This window comes from Grammomys surdaster, unplaced genomic scaffold (assembly GCF_004785775.1).
Source record: "Grammomys surdaster isolate TR1022 unplaced genomic scaffold, NIH_TR_1.0 126546, whole genome shotgun sequence".
In the NCBI taxonomy this organism is placed as follows: Eukaryota; Metazoa; Chordata; class Mammalia; order Rodentia; family Muridae; genus Grammomys; species Grammomys surdaster.
Window position 1 is genome coordinate 4932694 of NW_021621338.1, and position 19018 is coordinate 4951711.

The 19018-nt window shown below is 53.3% G+C and overlaps 1 protein-coding gene across 2 annotated transcripts in view; it reads left to right on the plus strand.

The window, feature by feature from the left end:
• Speg (striated muscle enriched protein kinase) overlaps nt 1–19018 on the plus strand; it is a 55878-nt gene extending 36860 nt beyond the window's left edge. For both annotated transcript variants that reach the window (XM_028760610.1, XM_028760611.1), the window contains 23 exons: nt 1771–1883; nt 2407–2575; nt 2730–2826; nt 2951–3151; nt 4497–4554; nt 5103–5180; nt 5267–5445; nt 5817–5843; nt 6365–6517; nt 7254–7296; nt 8268–8336; nt 8543–10511; nt 10808–10939; nt 13687–13803; nt 13965–14132; nt 14228–14350; nt 14532–14699; nt 14811–15390; nt 15802–16041; nt 16154–16377; nt 17186–17261; nt 17538–17687; nt 18002–19018. In XM_028760610.1, the coding sequence (XP_028616443.1) occupies nt 1771–1883; nt 2407–2575; nt 2730–2826; nt 2951–3151; nt 4497–4554; nt 5103–5180; nt 5267–5445; nt 5817–5843; nt 6365–6517; nt 7254–7296; nt 8268–8336; nt 8543–10511; nt 10808–10939; nt 13687–13803; nt 13965–14132; nt 14228–14350; nt 14532–14699; nt 14811–15390; nt 15802–16041; nt 16154–16377; nt 17186–17261; nt 17538–17687; nt 18002–18194 (5327 nt within the window). In that variant the 3' untranslated portion in view covers nt 18195–19018. The remainder of the gene's footprint in view (nt 1–1770; nt 1884–2406; nt 2576–2729; nt 2827–2950; nt 3152–4496; nt 4555–5102; nt 5181–5266; nt 5446–5816; nt 5844–6364; nt 6518–7253; nt 7297–8267; nt 8337–8542; nt 10512–10807; nt 10940–13686; nt 13804–13964; nt 14133–14227; nt 14351–14531; nt 14700–14810; nt 15391–15801; nt 16042–16153; nt 16378–17185; nt 17262–17537; nt 17688–18001) is intronic.

A 19018-nucleotide genomic window follows, 5' to 3' on the forward strand; every position in this document is an offset into this window, starting at 1 on the left:
GTCCCCCCTTTTTGAGGGAGAATTTCTCCTTTTTTTTTTTTTTGAGACAGGGTTTCTCTGTGTAGTCCTGGCTGTCCTGGAACTCACTCTGTAGCCCAGGCTGGCCTCGAACTCAGAAATCCGCCTGCCTCTGCCTCCCAAGTGCTGGGATTAAAGGCATGCGTCACCACTGCCCGGCGAATTTCTCCTTTAAAGTCAGAGCTTCTGGGGCTATAGCATGAATTAAGTAGCCACTGTTTTGTGTTTTAGATTGCTAATTAAGTCCAGCATCTGTAACCACCTCTTTTACACTTCAGATCCACCTGAACTGAATATTGTTACCTGCTGAGTGGATACAATTCCAGCCAAAAGCAAACACAGTGACATTTTAGTTAGCACAGACAATCTATGAGCAAATGGACATTTTCTGCTGCTTTTAAAAAAAATCATTGAAGCTCACTTAAAAACCTCCGGAGTTTTGACCTTGACAAATTGCTTCCTCCCTCAGCAGACAGGGGACTGAGTTCTGAGAGGAATGGAGCAGCCACAGAGGGGATGAGGAGGGGCTGGGGCCCTCCTGGCCCTGTGTTGATGGGATTTCCATTTCAGGAGTTTTACTCTTGTCCAGTTCCTACCCTGCATTTCTGACTCAGTCACCACTCTGTCTCCAGACTGTAGTATCTGCTAGACCTGTCCACCCTTTCAGGTGTAGCCAAATTTGGGGCTTGGAGAGGCCTAGGAGCCCTGCATCCTAGCCTGGCATGGATGGTAATGGAAAGAGACTATCCTAACCACCCAAAGCCAAAAGGGACCTGGGTCCTATAGCAGATATCCCATTCTTCTCTGTCCTGGTTCACCGTGAGCCAGGCAGAGTAGGTAGAAAGACAACCTCTTCTCTTGACTGTCACATAACAGCCTCTTCCCCTACCCCTGTAATGACCTCTCCTGTTGTCTCTATATAAAGCCAGGCGGGTCCCTATGGTGGTGGCAATCTATACTCAGCTGCTCTATTCTTTCCCTTAGGGGCTTGATTACTTTCATTCCTCTGGGGTCCTCGAGATGCACTTAGAACACAGGGCCTGGGATTCACAGTCGTCACAAGGCACACTGCAAAGTGTGTTTAACTCTACCATGAGAACTAGAGGCTGCTTTGCAGAGGATGGTGTGGCTGTGTGGTTTGCAAGAGAATTAAGCGGAGACTGTCCAGTTAATATCTGGGCAGTGCTTTTTTTGTTTGGCTTGCCATCTCCCAGAAGGTAGAAGGCTTCCTAGACAATTTAAATAAGAATCAGAGAGAGAAGCTGTGCCCTTCAGGAGCTGAATTCTAGGTCACAGCCCCAGCTTCCTCCTGCAGGGGCCAACCAAGTACAGGCAGTCTGAGGCCACCAGGTGGAGTATTGAGAAGAGCAGTCACCCATAGGGTGCAGCTCTGAGCCACACTGCACCTGCCTCATGTTACTGCAGAAAGGAAGGGCTGAAGAGCCAGACCAGAGAGAGATGACATCCAGATTTCTTTTGTGTATAAAAACGTCCTTATTTCAAAGCCATCAAATGAATTCTAAGGGTCGCACCAAGCAACCTGTATCAGTGACTGTGCTTTAGAGCCTTGGAAAGTGTCTTGTTAGGATTTATAGTGAGAGCCAAGCTAGGAACTCTGGAGTCCTCAGGCGAGGGGGAAGCTGGGAAGGCAGGGCCTGATATTCTCTATGAGTTGCTGATGAGGACAGGGCTTGAGGAGGCAAGCCCCTGTGGTGATGACATCTGGTCCTCTCCTGTCCCTGTGTGTTGCAGAGGCACCTCGGTTTGAGTCTATCATGGAAGATGTAGAGGTGGGGCCTGGAGAAACCGCTCGCTTTGCTGTGGTAGTTGAGGGGAAACCACTGCCGGACATCATGTGGTACAAGGTCAGCGGGTAATGCAGGTTGAGGCGGCTGGTGGGAACTTTGTGGAGTCCTGGAAAGCCTTTGAAGTGTCTGGGCAGAGTGTGGTTAGGAGGAGGAGGAGGTTGGACTCTGGGGGCTAACTGAAGGGTTAGGGGTCTTGTTTGGTTGGTTGGTTTGGTTTGGGTTTTTGATTTTTCCAAGACAGAGTTTCTCTGTGTAGCCCTGGCAGTCCTGGAATTTGCTCTGTAGATGAGACTGGACTCAAACTAAGAGATCTGCCTGCCTTTGCCTCCCAAGTGAGTGCTGGGATTAAAGGCGTGCACCACCATCACCCGGCACAGCTTAGGGGCTATTAACAAGAGACAATGGAGAAGCTGATTCCGTCCCAGGGTCAGAGGAACTGTGTAGAGACAGAAGTGGGGCTTGATAGGCAGGCCCTTGGCCTTCAGGTCCAGATGAAAAAGGCTATCTGGTGTGGAGGAATAGCTAGGCCCAGGTGTCAGTGAAGCCAGACTCAGGCTGCAAGTGACTTTCCCCTCTGCAGGACGAGGTGCTACTGGCTGAGAGCAATCATGTGAGCTTCGTGTATGAGGAGAATGAGTGTTCTCTGGTGGTGCTCAGTGCAGGAAGCCAGGATGGAGGTGTCTATACCTGTACAGCCAGGAACCTGGCAGGCGAAGTGTCCTGCAAGGCAGAGCTGTCTGTGCATTCAGGTGGGTGAGTGTTCTGGGGAGAGGAGACAGGCAATATCCTGCCCTGTACCAGAATTCTGTCCTTTGCCTTTTGAATCTGTTCCACATTGCCCGTGTCTGCTCTTGTTTCTTTCTTGAACTTCTCCCAACATGGAGACATCTATCTCCTCCTCAGCTCAGACAGCCATGGAGGTCGAGGGGGTCGGAGAGGATGAGGAACACCGAGGAAGAAGACTTAGCGACTACTACGACATCCACCAAGAGATTGGCAGGTGTGGGCTGAGGAAGAGCTGGCTTCAAAGACCAAGAAGGGCTGCTGGGTCTGAGGGCCAGGAAGGATGGAGGGTCAGTGCTGTAGTGACAGCAGTATCTTGTTACCTTCCCTGTGTCATCCAGGGGTGCCTTCTCCTACCTGCGGCGTGTAGTGGAGCGAAGCTCTGGCCTGGAGTTTGCAGCCAAGTTCATCCCTAGCCAGGCTAAGCCTAAAGCATCAGCAAGACGTGAGGCCCGGTTGCTGGCCCGACTCCAGCATGACTGTGTGCTCTACTTCCACGAAGCCTTCGAGAGGCGCAGGGGACTTGTCATTGTCACGGAGCTGTATCCTGGGACGAGATGGGGATGAGAGACTGTTCTGTGTAAAGGCAAATTTGGAATGTGTTTTACCCTTTGCAAAGTGGTCCTTTGAGCTAGGGCCATAACTGGGATGGGGATCTAGCTCACTTAGCAAGCTCAGAGCCCTGGGTTCAGTTTACAGCACTACATAGCAATGCATGTGGAGACACAGGCCTCTGATCCCGGTACTGGGGGGGTAGATCAGAAGCTTATGATTACTCTTGTCCTCATAACCCAATCCAGGCTATGTCAAACACTTAAAAAAAAAAAGGTGAACCTGTTGATAGTTTAAGTAAAAAGCATTTCTAGATCTTTTACTTTAAAAAATACTAAACCCAAAACTTAAGTTTATGCCAGGTATGGTAGCATATGCCTTTAATTCCAGTTGTTAGGAAATAGTGACAAGTGGATCTCTGTGAGTTCAAGGCCAGCCTAATCTACAGAGAGGGTTCTTGGACAGGAAGGGACTACATAAGAAACCTTGTCTCAAAAAGAAAAAAAAAAGTCTTAAGTTTACACAGCATTTAGTGTGTGCCTGGCAATGCTGCATGGGTTTTATAATTAGCACATACTCAGTCCTCATGTATGTCTACCTGGTAGAACTTCATCCTTGTTTTATGGCTGATGAAAGAGGCAGAAAGAAGTTAACTAGTGTAGTCTAAGGTCCTGCAGTTAGCAAACACCGTATTCCATCGCAGGATGCAGTGCACTGCATCTGCCCGTCTGACAGGTCCCTGCTCCAGAGGAGACCCCAGACCTTGCTTTACTCACCAGGACTCTTTTCAGAAAGCCACACCTTTCTCTTGCATAAAACCTTTGGCTCAACAAAGGCTCATTGAGCTAGCCATGCTGGCGGTTGGCTTGGTCCTCCTGGAGCAGGGTGACTCTGACCTGCACACCAGCCTCACGGTCTCACTGTTCAAGTCCAGACCTCACCTCAGCAAAATGACAGATAATTTCATTATGAGAACCTCTGGGTTACTCTCAAACAGCACCAAGAGGTTCTATCTGTAGTCAATAAGAATATACTATAATTCCAGCCCTATAAAATGCTTCATAAGCCAGGAGAGGACCTGTCACCTTCATTTCACTCTTTGAGGGAGAAATGAATGGGTAAGGGATTTGCCTGAGAGTTCAAGTTCAAACAGGTCTCCCTATCTATAGACCCTACTGCCAGGAAAGTAGAACACAGCATCTGACCCGTCTGGCCATGTCAGATGTGCTTTGTGGGGAATGAGGGCCCTAGGAGCTCTGAGCATGGGCTGGACTCTGTTCTGGGGTTGAGCAGGGCAGTTAGTGCTTGACCCTTACTCCTTGACCTATGACACAGCTGCACAGAAGAGCTTCTAGAGCGCATGGCCAGGAAGCCCACCGTGTGTGAGTCTGAGGTGAGGGCAGTGGGTGGAAGGGGCAAGGTTGTGTACCCTCTTTTACCTGTGTGAACTCTAAGAATGGTGGGTGGGTCTTTTACATGCCATCTGTGCCCACAAGGAAGCCAGGGTTGGTGGTGGAGAACATAGATAGCACAATACCTACTCCACAAGACAAGACTTGTACCATCCTCTGTAAACAACAGCAGACACATTTTGGCCCCTAACTCCATTGCATCCCAGTTTTCCCAACATAAACATTCTATGAAAACTAACCTAGATTTTGATCTCACTGCATGGTTGTACAAGGTGTATACTGCATGGTTCTATTTAGTATAATACAAACCACTCTCCTCTGTATGTGTACTGTGCACAGCTTTGTGCAACGGCACATGGTAACCCTGAGTCTTAGCATCCTTCATCCTGTGTGGTGAGCCACAGATGAGCTTTCATGAACCATATGAAGGCCACGCCTGGGTGTGGCCCGACCTCTTGCCACATCTCTGGTGATGATCAAGCAGAGTGTTCCCCCACCTCCACGGATTCTGGCCTCCCTGTTTCCACAGACTCGGGCCTATATGCGGCAAGTACTAGAGGGAATATGCTATCTGCATCAGAGCCATGTACTGCACCTGGATGTCAAGGTGAGGAGGGGTGTGGCGAGCATGCAGGAGGTGGGGCTACCATATGGGGTGTTCTTCCTTAATCAGTTCCTGTGTCTCTGTTATAGCCTGAGAACCTGCTGGTGTGGGATGGCGCAGGGGGTGAAGAGCAGGTGCGCATCTGTGACTTCGGGAACGCCCAGGAACTCACTCCGGGGGAGCCCCAGTACTGTCAGTATGGCACACCGGAGTTTGTAGCACCTGAGATTGTCAACCAGAGTCCTGTGTCTGGAGTCACTGACATCTGGTAATGCTGGCATGCTGGTCTCATTGGGGACTTGCTCACTGGCTGGGAAGAGCTTCAGGAAACTGGGTTTCCTCTTCTGATAGTCAGTGGATAGCACGGCTCCTAAGGTTTCCCTTCTGCCCAAGTGGTTTTCACCTTTCATCATTTGGGGCTAACCCAGTCCTTCTGGGCCTCGGTGGTATAAGCTTATTGGTCATCAGACTTCCGGGCTTCCTCAGCCAACCTTGCCATGGCCCCTGACTTTGGGTTGAGTTCCTACCGGAAGTAGACACTCCTGTGCAGTTTTCCCAGGAGGACTCATCCTTATCAGAATGGTGGTATTTCTGTCTGGAGTGGGCTGGCCTCTCACATGTATTTCTGGTTTCCCACAGGCCCGTGGGTGTCGTTGCCTTCCTCTGGTAAGGACCCCTCTGTAGTCTCCTGATTGGCCCACCCCTAACACTCACAAGGTCCACATCCCTCTCCCTTCACTTCCATACTTAAGGGGTTTCACATGCATCAGTCTGGTTATCCAGGTTGGCGTGTCTCAGCTCCATAAGAGGTGGGTACACTGGATCCAAAGGCCAATGCAGGTTAGACATCATCTTGGCAGGGAACAACCTGACCCTAGAAGGCCCAGAGCATGGGCTAGGAGGGGGATACATCACCCCGTGGCAAAGCCACACTGGAGGAGGGACAGAACTTATTCTCCAAAGCACAGGCAATCAGCTCCCAAGGCACTGCCACCTCTCTGCCTATCCAAGGACCTCAAGTGGGAGTAGGACAAGACTGAAAACTCTGGCTTCCTGACCAGATTTGCCCAGCCTCTGGTGTACACACACCCTTGGGTCTCCACTCGTTCCTGGCCCCTCACCACAGGCATTGTGTTTCACCTCAAGACCCTGCCTACCTCTTACCATAGCCCACTCTGCCCCTACAGTCTGACAGGCATCTCCCCATTTGTTGGGGAGAATGACCGGACGACACTCATGAATATCCGAAACTACAACGTGGCATTTGAGGAAACTACGTTCCTGAGTCTGAGCAGGGAGGCCCGGGGCTTCCTCATCAAAGTGCTGGTGCAGGATCGACTGTAAGTATAAGAGCCCTTAACTGCAGAGACCCCCCCCCCCCGCAACCACCTGCCTACTCCTGCCAAACCCCTGCCCTTAGGTATGCAACCCCTGACTCTTTAAAAAAAATTCAAAAGATTTGTTTTTATTGATTGACTTTGTTCTTACTTACTTATTTAATGTATATGAGTACACTGCAGCTGTCTTCAGACACACCAGGAAAGGGCATCAAATCCCATTACAGATGATTGTGAGCCACCATGTGGTTGCTGGGAATTGAACTCAGGACCTCTGGAAGAACAGCCAGTGCCCTTAACCACTGAGCCATCTCTCCAGCCCCCTGGATTGATTTTTTTTTCAAGATAGAATGTTTCTGTGTAGCCTTGGCTGGCCTGGAACTCTCTCTGTAGACCAGGCTGTCCTTGAACTCACAGAGATCCATCTGCCTCTGCCTTGGAAATACTGGGATTAAAGGCATGTACTGCTTAGCTAATTTTTATGGTTTTTAACTATGTGCATGTGTGTGTTTGCACACGAGTGTTGTGTGTTTGTGGGTGATGAAATCTGTGGAGGCCAGAGGCATCAGACCCCCAGCAGATGGAGTTACAGACAGCTGTCATCTACCTGATCGGTCCCTTAGCAAAGCATCATTTGCTCCTAACCACTGAGCCATCCCTCTAGCACCAAATCCCCAGTTCTTAAGAGGTCAACCGTTGATGAATGAATGATAAATTATTACTTCTTATTCCTTTACAGGAGACCTACTGCAGAAGAGACACTGGAACATCCTTGGTTCAAAGTGAGTCTAGACCAAACAGCTCTATTTATTGTGCATGTTAACTATGGTATGCAGTTTATATACGTGTGACCTATTAGCCTCACAGTAGATCTCTAAATGATTGTAGTATTACTCCCATTTTGTTGATAAGGAAACTGAGGCCCAAGTCAATGATCAAGTTGGAGTAGCATAGACTCTAAGCATAAGCCTGGACTCCTTTTCCTGTCCTTGGTGAGGCGGGGGTTCCTCTTCAGGGTTCTACTTGTACACAAGACCAGACCTAGCCTAATTCCCTCCCTTTTGTGTGGCCATCTCTATCCTGGGTTGGTTCCCTGTTGACAGGGTGGCCTGGCTCACTCACTTATGAATTTCATGTGAATGGTTCTTATCATTTTCAAGCCCCAGCATCCCAGACACAGTGGCAGGCACTGGTAAGGAGGTGGTCAGCAAATGAGTCCAGAGAAGGCATCTAAATCCACTCGCCATTGCAGGATGCCGTATAGCTCAGTGGCAGACTGCTTGCCTTGCACACAAGGCCCTGAGCATAATGCATTTCGTCCTACAAAATAAAATACTTGTCATTGAACACTGTGCTGGGTCAGCCAAAGATAAGCCATTCTGCTAGCCACTCCTGAAGAGTTTCCTTCCTCTGATCAGAAACAAGTAGCATCAGAGTAAGCCTGGGTGGGCTGCTACAGGCAGCATTTATGAGTCCGGACCACTAGGACTTCAAATGTCTGGGATGCTGGTCGTACACAGAGACAGAAGGGAGCTGGGGACTACAGAAGGAAAGCTGCCCTCAGGCATTGCCTGTTACCCGCCTCTCCTCTTGTAGTCAAAGAATTTATCTCAGCTATAGCTCTGGCCTGACTCTGGACAAGACCCTCAGGAATCAGTACTTCTTGCTCCAAGCCCCACAGTGGACTTTGTCTTTTACAAAGGTCTGGGTTGAGGGAGTGCTGTCCCTCAGGCCTTCTTTCTTGGGTTTGCAGACAGAAGCAAAGGGTGCAGAGGTGAGCACAGATCACCTGAAGCTCTTTCTGTCACGGAGGAGGTGGCAGGTGAGTTTGTCCCGGACCTGCCTCTGTCCTTTTCACACTAATTTCCTCCCGTAATATTAACCCGCTCCGTTACCCTCACCCCCACCCCCGCCATTCCTGCCTGAGCTGCCCTTCCATTGCTACATCCTTCTCCAGAGTTGAAAGGGGCCTGGGAACCAGTTAAACCTCTGGGCCTTTCTGGTCTGACTGTCGAACCTTGTTTACAGCGCTCTCAAATCAGCTACAAGTGCCACCTGGTGCTGCGCCCCATTCCGGAACTGCTACGGGCTCCCCCGGAGCGGGTGTGGGTGGCCATGCCTAGAAGACAACCCCCGAGTGGGGGACTCTCATCCTCTTCAGACTCAGAAGAGGAAGAGTTGGAGGAACTTCCCTCAGTACCTCGCCCCCTGCAGCCTGAGTTCTCAGGGTCTCGGGTATCCCTCACCGACATCCCCACCGAAGATGAGGCTCTGGGGACCCCGGAAGCTGGGGCTGCCACCCCCATGGACTGGCAAGAGCAGGGAAGAGTTCCCTCTAAGGACCAGGAGGCCCCCAGCCCTGAAGCACTCCCCTCTCCAGGCCAGGAGTCCCCTGATGGGCCCAGCCCCAGGCGGCCAGAGCTCCGAAGGGGCAGCTCTGCTGAGAGCGCCCTGCCCCGAGTCGGGTCGCGGGAGCCGGGCCGGAGCCTGCACAAGGCAGCATCCGTGGAGCTGCCGCAGCGCAGGAGCCCCAGCCCGGGTGCCACCCGCCTGACTCGGGGAGGCCTGGGTGAGGGCGAGTATGCCCAGAGGCTGCAGGCCCTGCGTCAGAGGCTGCTGAGGGGAGGCCCCGAGGATGGCAAGGTCAGCGGCCTCAGGGGACCCCTGCTGGAGAGCCTGGGTGGTCGTGCACGGGATCCCAGGATGGCGCGGGCTGCTTCCAGTGAGGCTGCTCCCCACCACCAGCCCCCTCCCGAGTCTCGGGGCCTGCAAAAGAGCAGCAGCTTCTCTCAGGGTGAGGCAGAACCCCGGGGTCGGCACCGCCGCGCGGGGGCACCCCTCGAAATCCCCGTAGCCAGGCTTGGGGCTCGCAGGCTGCAGGAGTCTCCCTCCTTATCTGCTCTTAGCGAGACCCAGCCACCAAGCCCTGCGAGGCCCAGCGTCCCCAAACCCAGAGTCACCAAGTCCCCGGAATCTTCCGCTGCCACATCCAGAGACTCTCCCCAGCCTCCAACACCTCAGCCTGTGCCAGAAAAGGTCCCAGAGCCCAAACCAGAACCAATCCGAACTGCCAAACCAGCACAACCCACTTTGGCTCTGCAAATGCCAGCGCAGCCTCTCACCCCCTATGCCCAGATCATGCAGTCGCTCCAGCTGTCCAGTCCCACCCTGTCCCCACAGGACCCCGCTGTGCCTCCATCAGAGCCCAAGCCCCACGCGGCTGTGTTTGCCAGGGTGGCTTCCCCGCCACCCGGAGCCTCTGAGAAGCGCGTGCCTTCGGCCAGAACTCCCCCAGTGCTAGCCGAGAAAGCCCGAGTCGCCACGGTGCCCCCCAGGCCAGGCAGCAGCCTCAGTGGCAGCATCGAGAACCTCGAATCAGAGGCTGTGTTCGAGGCTAAGTTCAAGCGCAGTCGTGAATCGCCTCTGTCGCGGGGCCTGAGGCTACTGAGCCGCTCGCGCTCGGAGGAGCGCGGTCCCTTCCGTGGGGCGGAGGACGATGGCATATACCGGCCCAGCCCGGCGGGAACGCCGCTAGAGCTGGTGCGACGGCAGGAGCGCTCCCGCTCGGTGCAGGACCTCAGGGTAGCCGGAGAGCCGGGCCTTGTACGTCGCCTTTCACTGTCCCTGTCGCAGAAGCTGCGGCGGACACCGCCCGGGCAGCGACACCCTGCCTGGGAGTCCCGTAGTGGAGACGGGGAGAGCTCCGAGGGTGGCAGCTCAGCTCGGGGTTCCCCGGTGCTGGCGGTGCGCAGGAGACTCAGCTCCACGCTGGAGCGTCTGTCCAGCCGTTTGCAGCGCAGCGGCAGCAGCGAGGACTCCGGGGGCGCCTCGGGTCGCAGCACGCCGCTGTTTGGACGGCTGCGCAGGGCTACTTCCGAGGGGGAGAGCCTGCGACGCCTGGGCGTTCCGCACAATCAGCTGGCGTCTCAGACTGGTGCCACCACACCTTCCGCTGAGTCTCTGGGCTCAGAGGCCAGCGGCACATCGGGTTCCTCAGGTAAGGAGGGACTAGGCGAGTAACGGGAGTGGTGAGCTAGCTCTGAAAGAAGGGGGCTCCAGAAGCCGGAAGGGAGGCACAGGCAGGGGTAGAGAGGGCGGTGGAGAGGCAGAGGCTAGGAAGAGGAAGGACAAGGTTTTTTGCTGGTTTGGTTTGGTTGGGTTTGGATTTGGGGTTTTGTTTGTTTGCTTGTTTGTTTTGTTTTGTTGGAGGGGGTTGCTACTTTGAGAGCTACAGGGATGTGGGTGCTGTGTGGTAAAGGCTACAGGAGAGCTTATGAGTCTGGGTGTGTACAGCTCCAGGGGAAAGCCGAAGCCGGCACCGGTGGGGCCTTTCCAGACTGCGCAAGGACAAGGGCTTATCGCAGCCAAACCTCTCCGCCAGTGTCCAAGAGGACTTGGGTCACCAGTATGTGCCCAGTGAGTCAGGTAAGAAGCCTTGGGTTGCTTTCAGGGCTGGGCGAAACAGACCACCATGAGGCCCTTGGGCAGCCACGGAAGAGGCCTCAGTTAGGAAAACAACAACGATAATTACAGTAGCAGCTGCCATTAATTAGCGAAGGCAAGTGTCCTATTAAGCATGTCACAAACGCTGTCTTGTTTAACATCACAGCATTCTTTAGAAGGATGATCCTCCGCATCCTATTTTACCGCTGGGGAAATAGCTTAGTGAAGCGATGCTGAGTAGCTTGTCCGAATCTCGGGTCTAATAAGGGGAGCAGCCAGAGTCTGGAAGCATCTCCAGACCACTCTACTGAGGCCTTTGTTTGGCTGGCCTTGTGTCTCTTAGAAGGTTTCTGCAACTCCGTGTAGTTTTAAAGCTGCTCAAAATCCTGCTTTTGTGCACCCAGAGTCTCACGTGCATTCAAAGACACAACTTGTATCCCAGCTTGGACTGCACCCTCCGTTCTTTACAACTCTGAACTTCTGCCTGCCCCACCCCCACCCCATCACCCACAAGACACTTCAGAGAAAAGTGGCCTCAGGCTTTTTTTGTTTGGGTAGAGGCCTGCAATATCCCACAGTCGATTGCTTGTTTAAATGTCCTGGGGCTGCAGGGAAGGAGGTATTCCGCCTGGTGTCCTCCTACCTGGAAAAGAAGCACTACTGAAGGCTGTTGGCCAAGGTTCTAGGCCAGCGGGACGTTCAAGAGGAAGCCACCAAGCCAGGATGTGCACATGCTCTTTAAAAGCCACCAAGTCTATCCTGGCTCAGTTTGGGGTAGAATGGATCTAAACTTGCTTTTGACTCAGCTGGGCTTGAGAGGACTGTTTCTAAGCCCTGGTCAGGGCTGTGGGGCTGTGTGGCTGGTGGGAGGGGGTGGTGCACAAGCTGGCTGGAAGAGGGTGGGGGGATGGAAAGAGTATCCGCAGAGAAATGCGGGGTTGCTAATCCCTTCCCACCTTGGGGGGGGGGGGCTCCATTTTTCTGTGCAGCTGATTCCCTGCTGAGCAGTGAGTGTCCTCTGACCCCATTCTCCCCCTGCAGGAAGGACCCCCTCCCACTTTATCAACTGGGGCTGGTCCTGGGCTAATGACAATAGGACATCTTTTACCTCTTATGCTGGCCTGCTTTGTTCCCTCCCCAGTACCCCCACTAGGACTGCGGGCAGCAACTGAAGAGACCATTCCCAGTACACTGGAGGATAGGATTGAGGCCCCTCCTTGGGGAACAATAGGGTACAGGGAGAAGAGACACACAGCTCATGTACTTCCACTGAATTCCAGCTCCCTCCTGGTTCTTCAGATACTGGTTTCCTAGGGGTCTTTAGCGCTCTCTCCCCAGGTGAAGAAGACATGCCCCACCCCATGTGACATCCTTCCATCGTGTGATCTAAACCAGATTGGTTTTTTTGTTTGTTTTTTTGTTTTGTTTTGTTTTGTTTTTCTTAAGGAACAATCCAGGGACCACAGATTTAAATCACTGTGCCTCTGAGGAGCTCCAGCCCTGCAGAACTGGCATAGAACTCCAAGCCACTTGCCTTTGGGCAAGGTCACCAGCCATTGCCCAGGCAGCTTTTCTGCTTTGCTCAAACAATCCCTTTTTCCAGGTTCAGCTCCTGCCTTCTCTGCTGGGTGTATTACAGAGATCACAGTAACGACCTCAAGAAAGGCTAATGTTTGAGAGCACTTCCCTCGCGGACTCTGGGTGTCTCCTTTCATTCTCACAGCTGACCCTCCCCACCCAAGCTTGATCGGTCTCAGCCTCTCAATTCACAGATTAGAAGTGCAGCTTCAAAAGGGGCACAGGACTTGCTTAGGGTCTCTATTCTCTCCTGCTCTTTTTAGTGGCCTGAATGAGTATGCAGAAATGTCAGGAGCCTCCCCTACACCCCAAGGAGACAGAGACAGAGAGGCATATTTCCAGGGACAGTCCATAGGGGGCACTGGCTTCAGCTTTCTTCAGACTGCAGAGTCTTTTTTTGTTTTTGAGACAGGAATTCTCTATGTAGCCCTGGCTGTTCTGGAATTCACTATGTAAACCAGGCTAGCCTCAAACTCAAAGATCCTCCTGCCTCCAGCCAAGTGCTGGAATTAAAGGTGTGTGCCATGGTGGACTGCAGCCTTTTTAAAAAAACAAAAAAACATTTATGTATTGTGTAAACGGCATGCCATGTGTGTGGAAGACAGAGAACAACTTTTAGGAGTCTACTTTTTCCTTCCATTGTGTGGATTTGTTGGACAGAACTCAGGTCCTGAGGCTTGGCAGCCAGTGCCTTTACTGGTTGAGCTGTCCCACTGGCCCCAAGACTGCACGTTTGTTCGTTCGTTCGGTTAGCTCAGGCCACTGCGACTTCTCATTTGCCCGGCAGTGGCCCAGAGGGAGTTTAAATTGCAGAGTCTTAACTGTTACCATGTTTCAAACTGTGTTTGTTTTTATTTTAACAAACGTGCATAGAGCACTTATTTAGTGCTGGTCTCAGCTCTAAGTGATTTACACACGTGAGGTAAGCACCCAGTCATCAGTCAGGGAGAAGATGGTTCTGCATATGCTGAGGGCCTGGCGATGCCTACCACAAGAAAATCCTTAAAGGCACGCAGGGCAGGAGGTTCTATTCTTCTACATTTGGCCCAGAGGAGTCATTCACTGGCCCTGCCCTACCAGGGCTCACAGGCACCTGTCTCTCCCTCAGCAGCAAGCAGCCAGGGTCCTGAGCTATCTCTCTTTTCCTTTAGATTTTCCCCCAGTCTTCCACATCAAACTCAAGGACCAGGTGCTGTTGGAGGGGGAAGCAGCCACCCTGCTCTGCCTACCGGCAGCCTGCCCGGCACCCCGCATCTCCTGGATGAAAGGTAAATAGATTGTATCTTCCATAGAGAGGGGAGGCGGTGACAGGCAGCTCCTAGTAAAGGGCATGGGAGAGGCTGGGCCACGGGGGGCAGAAGGAAATAAAGGGCAAGTGAGGGAAACCTGGATTTACTCAGCTGCTCCGTCTATGCCTTCTTGTCCCTAGATAAGCAGTCCCTGCGGTCAGAGCCCTCAGTGGTCATTGTGTCCTGCAAAGATGGACGGCAGCTGCTGAGCATACCCCGGGCTGGCAAGCGGCACGCTGGGCTCTATGAGTGCTCAGCTACCAATGTCCTGGGCAGCATTACCAGCTCCTGTACTGTGGCCGTGGCCCGTGAGTTAGTGGGGGGCAGGAATAATGTAACAGGGATGAGGAAGTGGGTTCGGGCTTGATGAATCCTCAGCTGGGGACTCTTCTTCTCCTTCCAGGCATCCCAGGAAAGCTAGCTCCTCCAGAGGTGCCCCAGACCTACCATGACACAGCACTGGTGCTGTGGAAGCCAGGAGACAGTCGGGCACCTTGCACATACACTCTGGAGCGGCGGGTAGATGGTGAGGGCAAGGCAGAATGGAGGGAAGGAGGAGGCAGCAAGTGGCAGACCAGGTGTAGGGGGCTGCTCGGGAAGGCCAGTGTCCTCTCTAAATAGAGGATTGTCTCTGGACCCTTTATAGATAGCGTAGAGAGCTGGGGCCATCATTGTGTGGCCTTAACCCTCTGCTGTGCTGCCTGCAGGGGAATGTGTCTGGCACCCTGTGAACTCAGGCATCCCCGACTGTTACTACAATGTGACTCAGCTGCCTGTCGGTGTGGCTGTGAGGTTCCGTGTGGCCTGTTCTAATCGTGCTGGGCAGGGGCCCTTCAGCAACCCTTCTGAGAAGGTCTTCATTCGAGGCACTCAAGGTCAGCGGACGTGTAAGGAGTAGTGTCCAAACCCAGGACCTCTCTACTGCTTGGCCCATCACAGCTTGGCTCCCAGAACACTCCATGATGATTTTCTTTCTTTCCTCTTAGATTCTCCAGCTCAGCCAGCTGCTGCTCCCCGAGATGCCCCTGTTACCTCAGGGCCAACCAGGGCCCCACCGCCTGACTCTCCTACCTCACTGGCCCCCACCCCTGCTCTTGCTCCCCCAGCCTCCCAGTCATCCACTCTCAGCCCGTCAACTTCCTCCATGTCTGCCAACCAGGCCTTGTCCTCTCTCAAGGCTGTGGGTCCACCACCTGCAACCCCTCCACGAAAGCACAGGGGGCTTCTGGCCACCCAGCAAGCAGAGCCATCCCCACCCAGTATCCTGGTCACCCCAAGTGAACCCAAGTCTTTTGTCCCTGACACTGGAACTCTGACCCCAACCTCTAGTCCTCAAGGGGTTAAACCAGTACCTTCCTCAACTTCCTTGTATATGGTGACTTCCTTCGTGTCTGCACCTCCAGCCCCACAGCCCCCAGCCCCTGAGCCCCCTCCTGAGCCCACCAAGGTGACTGTGCGGAGCCTCAGCCCAGCCAAGGAGGTGGTTGGCTCCCCAACACCTGAGAGCACCACTCTTCGACAGGGCCCTCCTCAGAAACCCTACACCTTCCTAGAGGAGAAGGCCAGGCAAGCAGGGATGGGGAGGGGAAGGTGGGAGAATGGACGTGACACAGGGAACGTGAGGGATGTGCTTTCAGAGAGCAGAGTAGACTGTCCTGGCTAGACTTGGACGAAGATGCTAAGATGTGGGTGTTTAGGACCATTTGAGTTCAGTTAGCTACTGCTCTGAGCTTGAGCCATGTGCTGTCACTTAATCTCCACAACTGTAAGAGGAAGGCACAGCCTTGTCACCATCACCCCTTTAACAGAAGAGAAAACTGAGGGACAGGAAAGCTGGAATCTTTGTTCCTAGCACTGAACTCTGAAGCCCACACTGAAGCCCACTGCGTTCTTGTTCCCGTGGTCCCTGCTTCTCATTTTAACTCCCACAATGGTAGTGTCTACCCTGAGTGTGTGGTGTCCCTCCTACACATACAGGGGCCGCTTTGGCGTTGTGCGGTCATGCCGGGAGAATGCTACGGGCCGAACGTTCGTCGCCAAGATCGTGCCGTATGCCACGGAGGGCAAGCGACGCGTGCTGCAGGAATATGAGGTGCTTCGAACTCTACACCACGAGCGGCTCATGTCCCTGCACGAGGCCTACATCACCCCTCGGTACCTTGTGCTTATCGCTGAGAGCTGTGGCAACCGGGAACTTCTCTGTGGGCTCAGCGACAGGTAGCTGGGTGTTCCTGGGGTACGGGTAGCAGAAATGGGGGTGAGGCTAACTGGAAGATCACCTGTTCTGCCTCTGGTGAGAACATGCCACACACACCCCCCGCCCCACTAGATTCCGGTATTCAGAAGATGATGTGGCCACCTATGTGGTGCAGCTACTACAGGGCCTGGACTACCTCCATGGCCACCATGTGCTGCACCTGGATATCAAGCCGGACAATCTACTGTTGGCTGCTGACAATGCCCTTAAGATTGTGGACTTCGGCAGTGCTCAGCCCTATAACCCTCAGGCCCTGAAGCCGCTTGGCCACCGCACTGGCACTCTGGAGTTCATGGGTAAGAGGACCAGCAGCCAGTCGTGGTAGAGGGCTGGAGAATTGCCACAAGGGTGTGCCAGGCTCACCCCCTTCACCCACACATGTACCATCCATATACATTAACAGCTATGTAAATAATGAACAGGGTTTTTCCCATTGATCTGTACAATAGCCCCGGAGTTCGGCATAATAGTGCTCCCTTTTTACAGATGAGGAAGGAGAAGCACCCTGACATCAAGTATTTGTCCAATTAGACAGTTACAAACAACTGCAATGGGATTTGCAAAAGCTGGAAAGACGAGAGAATCAATTACAACTGTACAGAGCAGGAAAGGCAGTCATTTAGCTACCTGCTAACTGATACTTATTATCCTTATTCCTCAGAGTTATTCTGCAAGCCACACTCTAGAGATGAGACAATGGAGAGCCAGGCAGGTTTAGTAAATTGCCCAAGGTCCCATAGTTAGAAGGGGCAGACTTGGGATTAGAGCCAACCAGGCTGATTTCAAAGGCTCTTAATCTTAGTGTTGGCCATGCTCTGTGTGAATGAGAGTACTGCTTCCGAGCTGATCCAGGGCAGCTTGTGAAGTTGTATGTTTGGTCTTCTGGAATCTCCATTACTCAGTGCGTGGGTGGCCCACATCACCCCCACTTTGGTCCTGCCTGCTGACCTCTAAGGCCTGCTGTTCTTGTTTTAATCATGCTGTGGTAACGTGGCCATGGTCCTGTTCCTTAAGGTCCTATAACCCTCCCCCGAACCCAGCCTGCCTCTCCCTGTCCCCCTGCCACAGGGAACATAGGTCAATTTGACCTCTGTCTCTTGTCAGCTCCTGAGATGGTGAAGGGAGACCCCATTGGCTCTGCCACGGACATCTGGGGAGCGGGTGTGCTCACCTACATCATGTGAGTGGCCTGGCCCTGGTCCAACCCCATGCTTCCTCTGCCCATGATCCCTCCCTCTACCTGTTGTAGATCTCAGCCCACTTCTGCCCACCCCTCATCCTTCATGCCCTGTCTCCCCAGCACATAACAAATAGCAAAGCGGCACTGTCCATGAATATTGTGCACTTCCCAAATGCCCTACACAAATGTCTCTTAGGCCTTTCAACTGAACATCATTCTAAGGTAGAGACGACAGAGGGGCATCTGAGATGCCAACGTACCTTTCTTCCACAACAGGCTTAGTGGGTACTCCCCATTCTATGAGCCAGACCCCCAGGAAACAGAGGCTCGGATTATTGGGGGTCGCTTTGATGCCTTCCAGTTGTACCCTAACACATCCCAGAGTGCCACCCTCTTCTTGAGAAAAGTCCTCTCAGTACATCCCTGGTGAGTAGGCCCCAGCCTGCCAACCCTCCAGTGTTACCCATCTCTGAATGGATGGCTTCACATGGCCAAAGACTCCCAACTCCTCCATAGAGAGCAGCAGCAGGAGGAGCTGTCACATTGCCCGCCATTTAAAGGCTGTAACAGCCCTGGGAAAGACAGAATCACTCCCTATTGTAGAGACTGGGGAACTGAGCCCATGAGCTTCCCACTATCAGAATTGGGATTGGTAAAGGGCCGGGGGTTGGGGGGGAGGGAACAGCTTGCCTTCTCCCAGAGCTTCTTTCCTGGTTCATGATCCCTGGCTTGCCTGGCAGGAGCCGGCCCTCACTGCAGGACTGCTTGGCCCACCCATGGCTGCAAGATGCCTACCTGATGAAGCTGCGCCGCCAGACACTCACCTTCACCACCAACAGGCTCAAGGAATTCCTGGGCGAGCAGCGGCGGCGTCGGGCTGAGGCTGCTACCCGTCACAAGGTGCTGCTCCGCTCCTACCCTGGCAGCCCCTAGGTGGCATGGACCACAGCCCGGCCACGGGCTTCAACTCGGGTTCTCACTCACGCTGCCAAGGGACATTCCAGAGCCCATGCTGAGCTGGGCGGGCAGGGGCTTCAGATACCAGCAGCAGCAGCAACATCTGGCTGGGCTATTACCTCATGGACCTGAAAGGACAAGGCCCTGGGGCTTCAGCTGGATGTCACCCCAGCCACAACCAGAGCAGGAGACCCGCTGGCCAGGCTGGGCAAGGGTGAAAGCAGAAAGAGGCAAGGAGGGAGTTGGGGAAGTAAAGAACGAGCTGGAAGGTAGGAAAGGAGGAGCTCAAGGAAGGTTCTGGGCTGGGGTGGAAGTGCTCTATCTCAGGGAGAATCCAGAAGACGACATGGCTGAAGAGGAAGAAGGATCCCGTGATGTGGGAATATGTTGGAGAGGAGGACAGGACGTAGAGACTGTGTCAGGAGCCAGAGCAGAGACATGAGAGAGGGCAGAAAGGTGGAAGGCAACAGGAGTGAGCTCAGGGGTGGCAGGGCAGGCCAGCAGCTGCATCTTCAGAAAGAGAAAGGCAAAGAGGTGCCTAAGGCCGTTCAAGCTGGTCTCCTGTCCCAGCCGATGCAGTTCTGGGCATCCTCCACTGGCCCAGGGGTGTCCTCACTGCCCCTCCATGGCCTTTGCCCTTCTTCCCGTTTGTATTTATTTATTTATTGCCTTTTGTGGAGTTTCCTTTCTATCCAATCCCTATTGCCTATGTTGTCCCAACCATCCCCTCAGCCATCCAGCTGTCTGTGCAGCTCTCTGTCTGTCTGTCACAAGGAAAAAAAAAATAGCAAGTGGCAGGA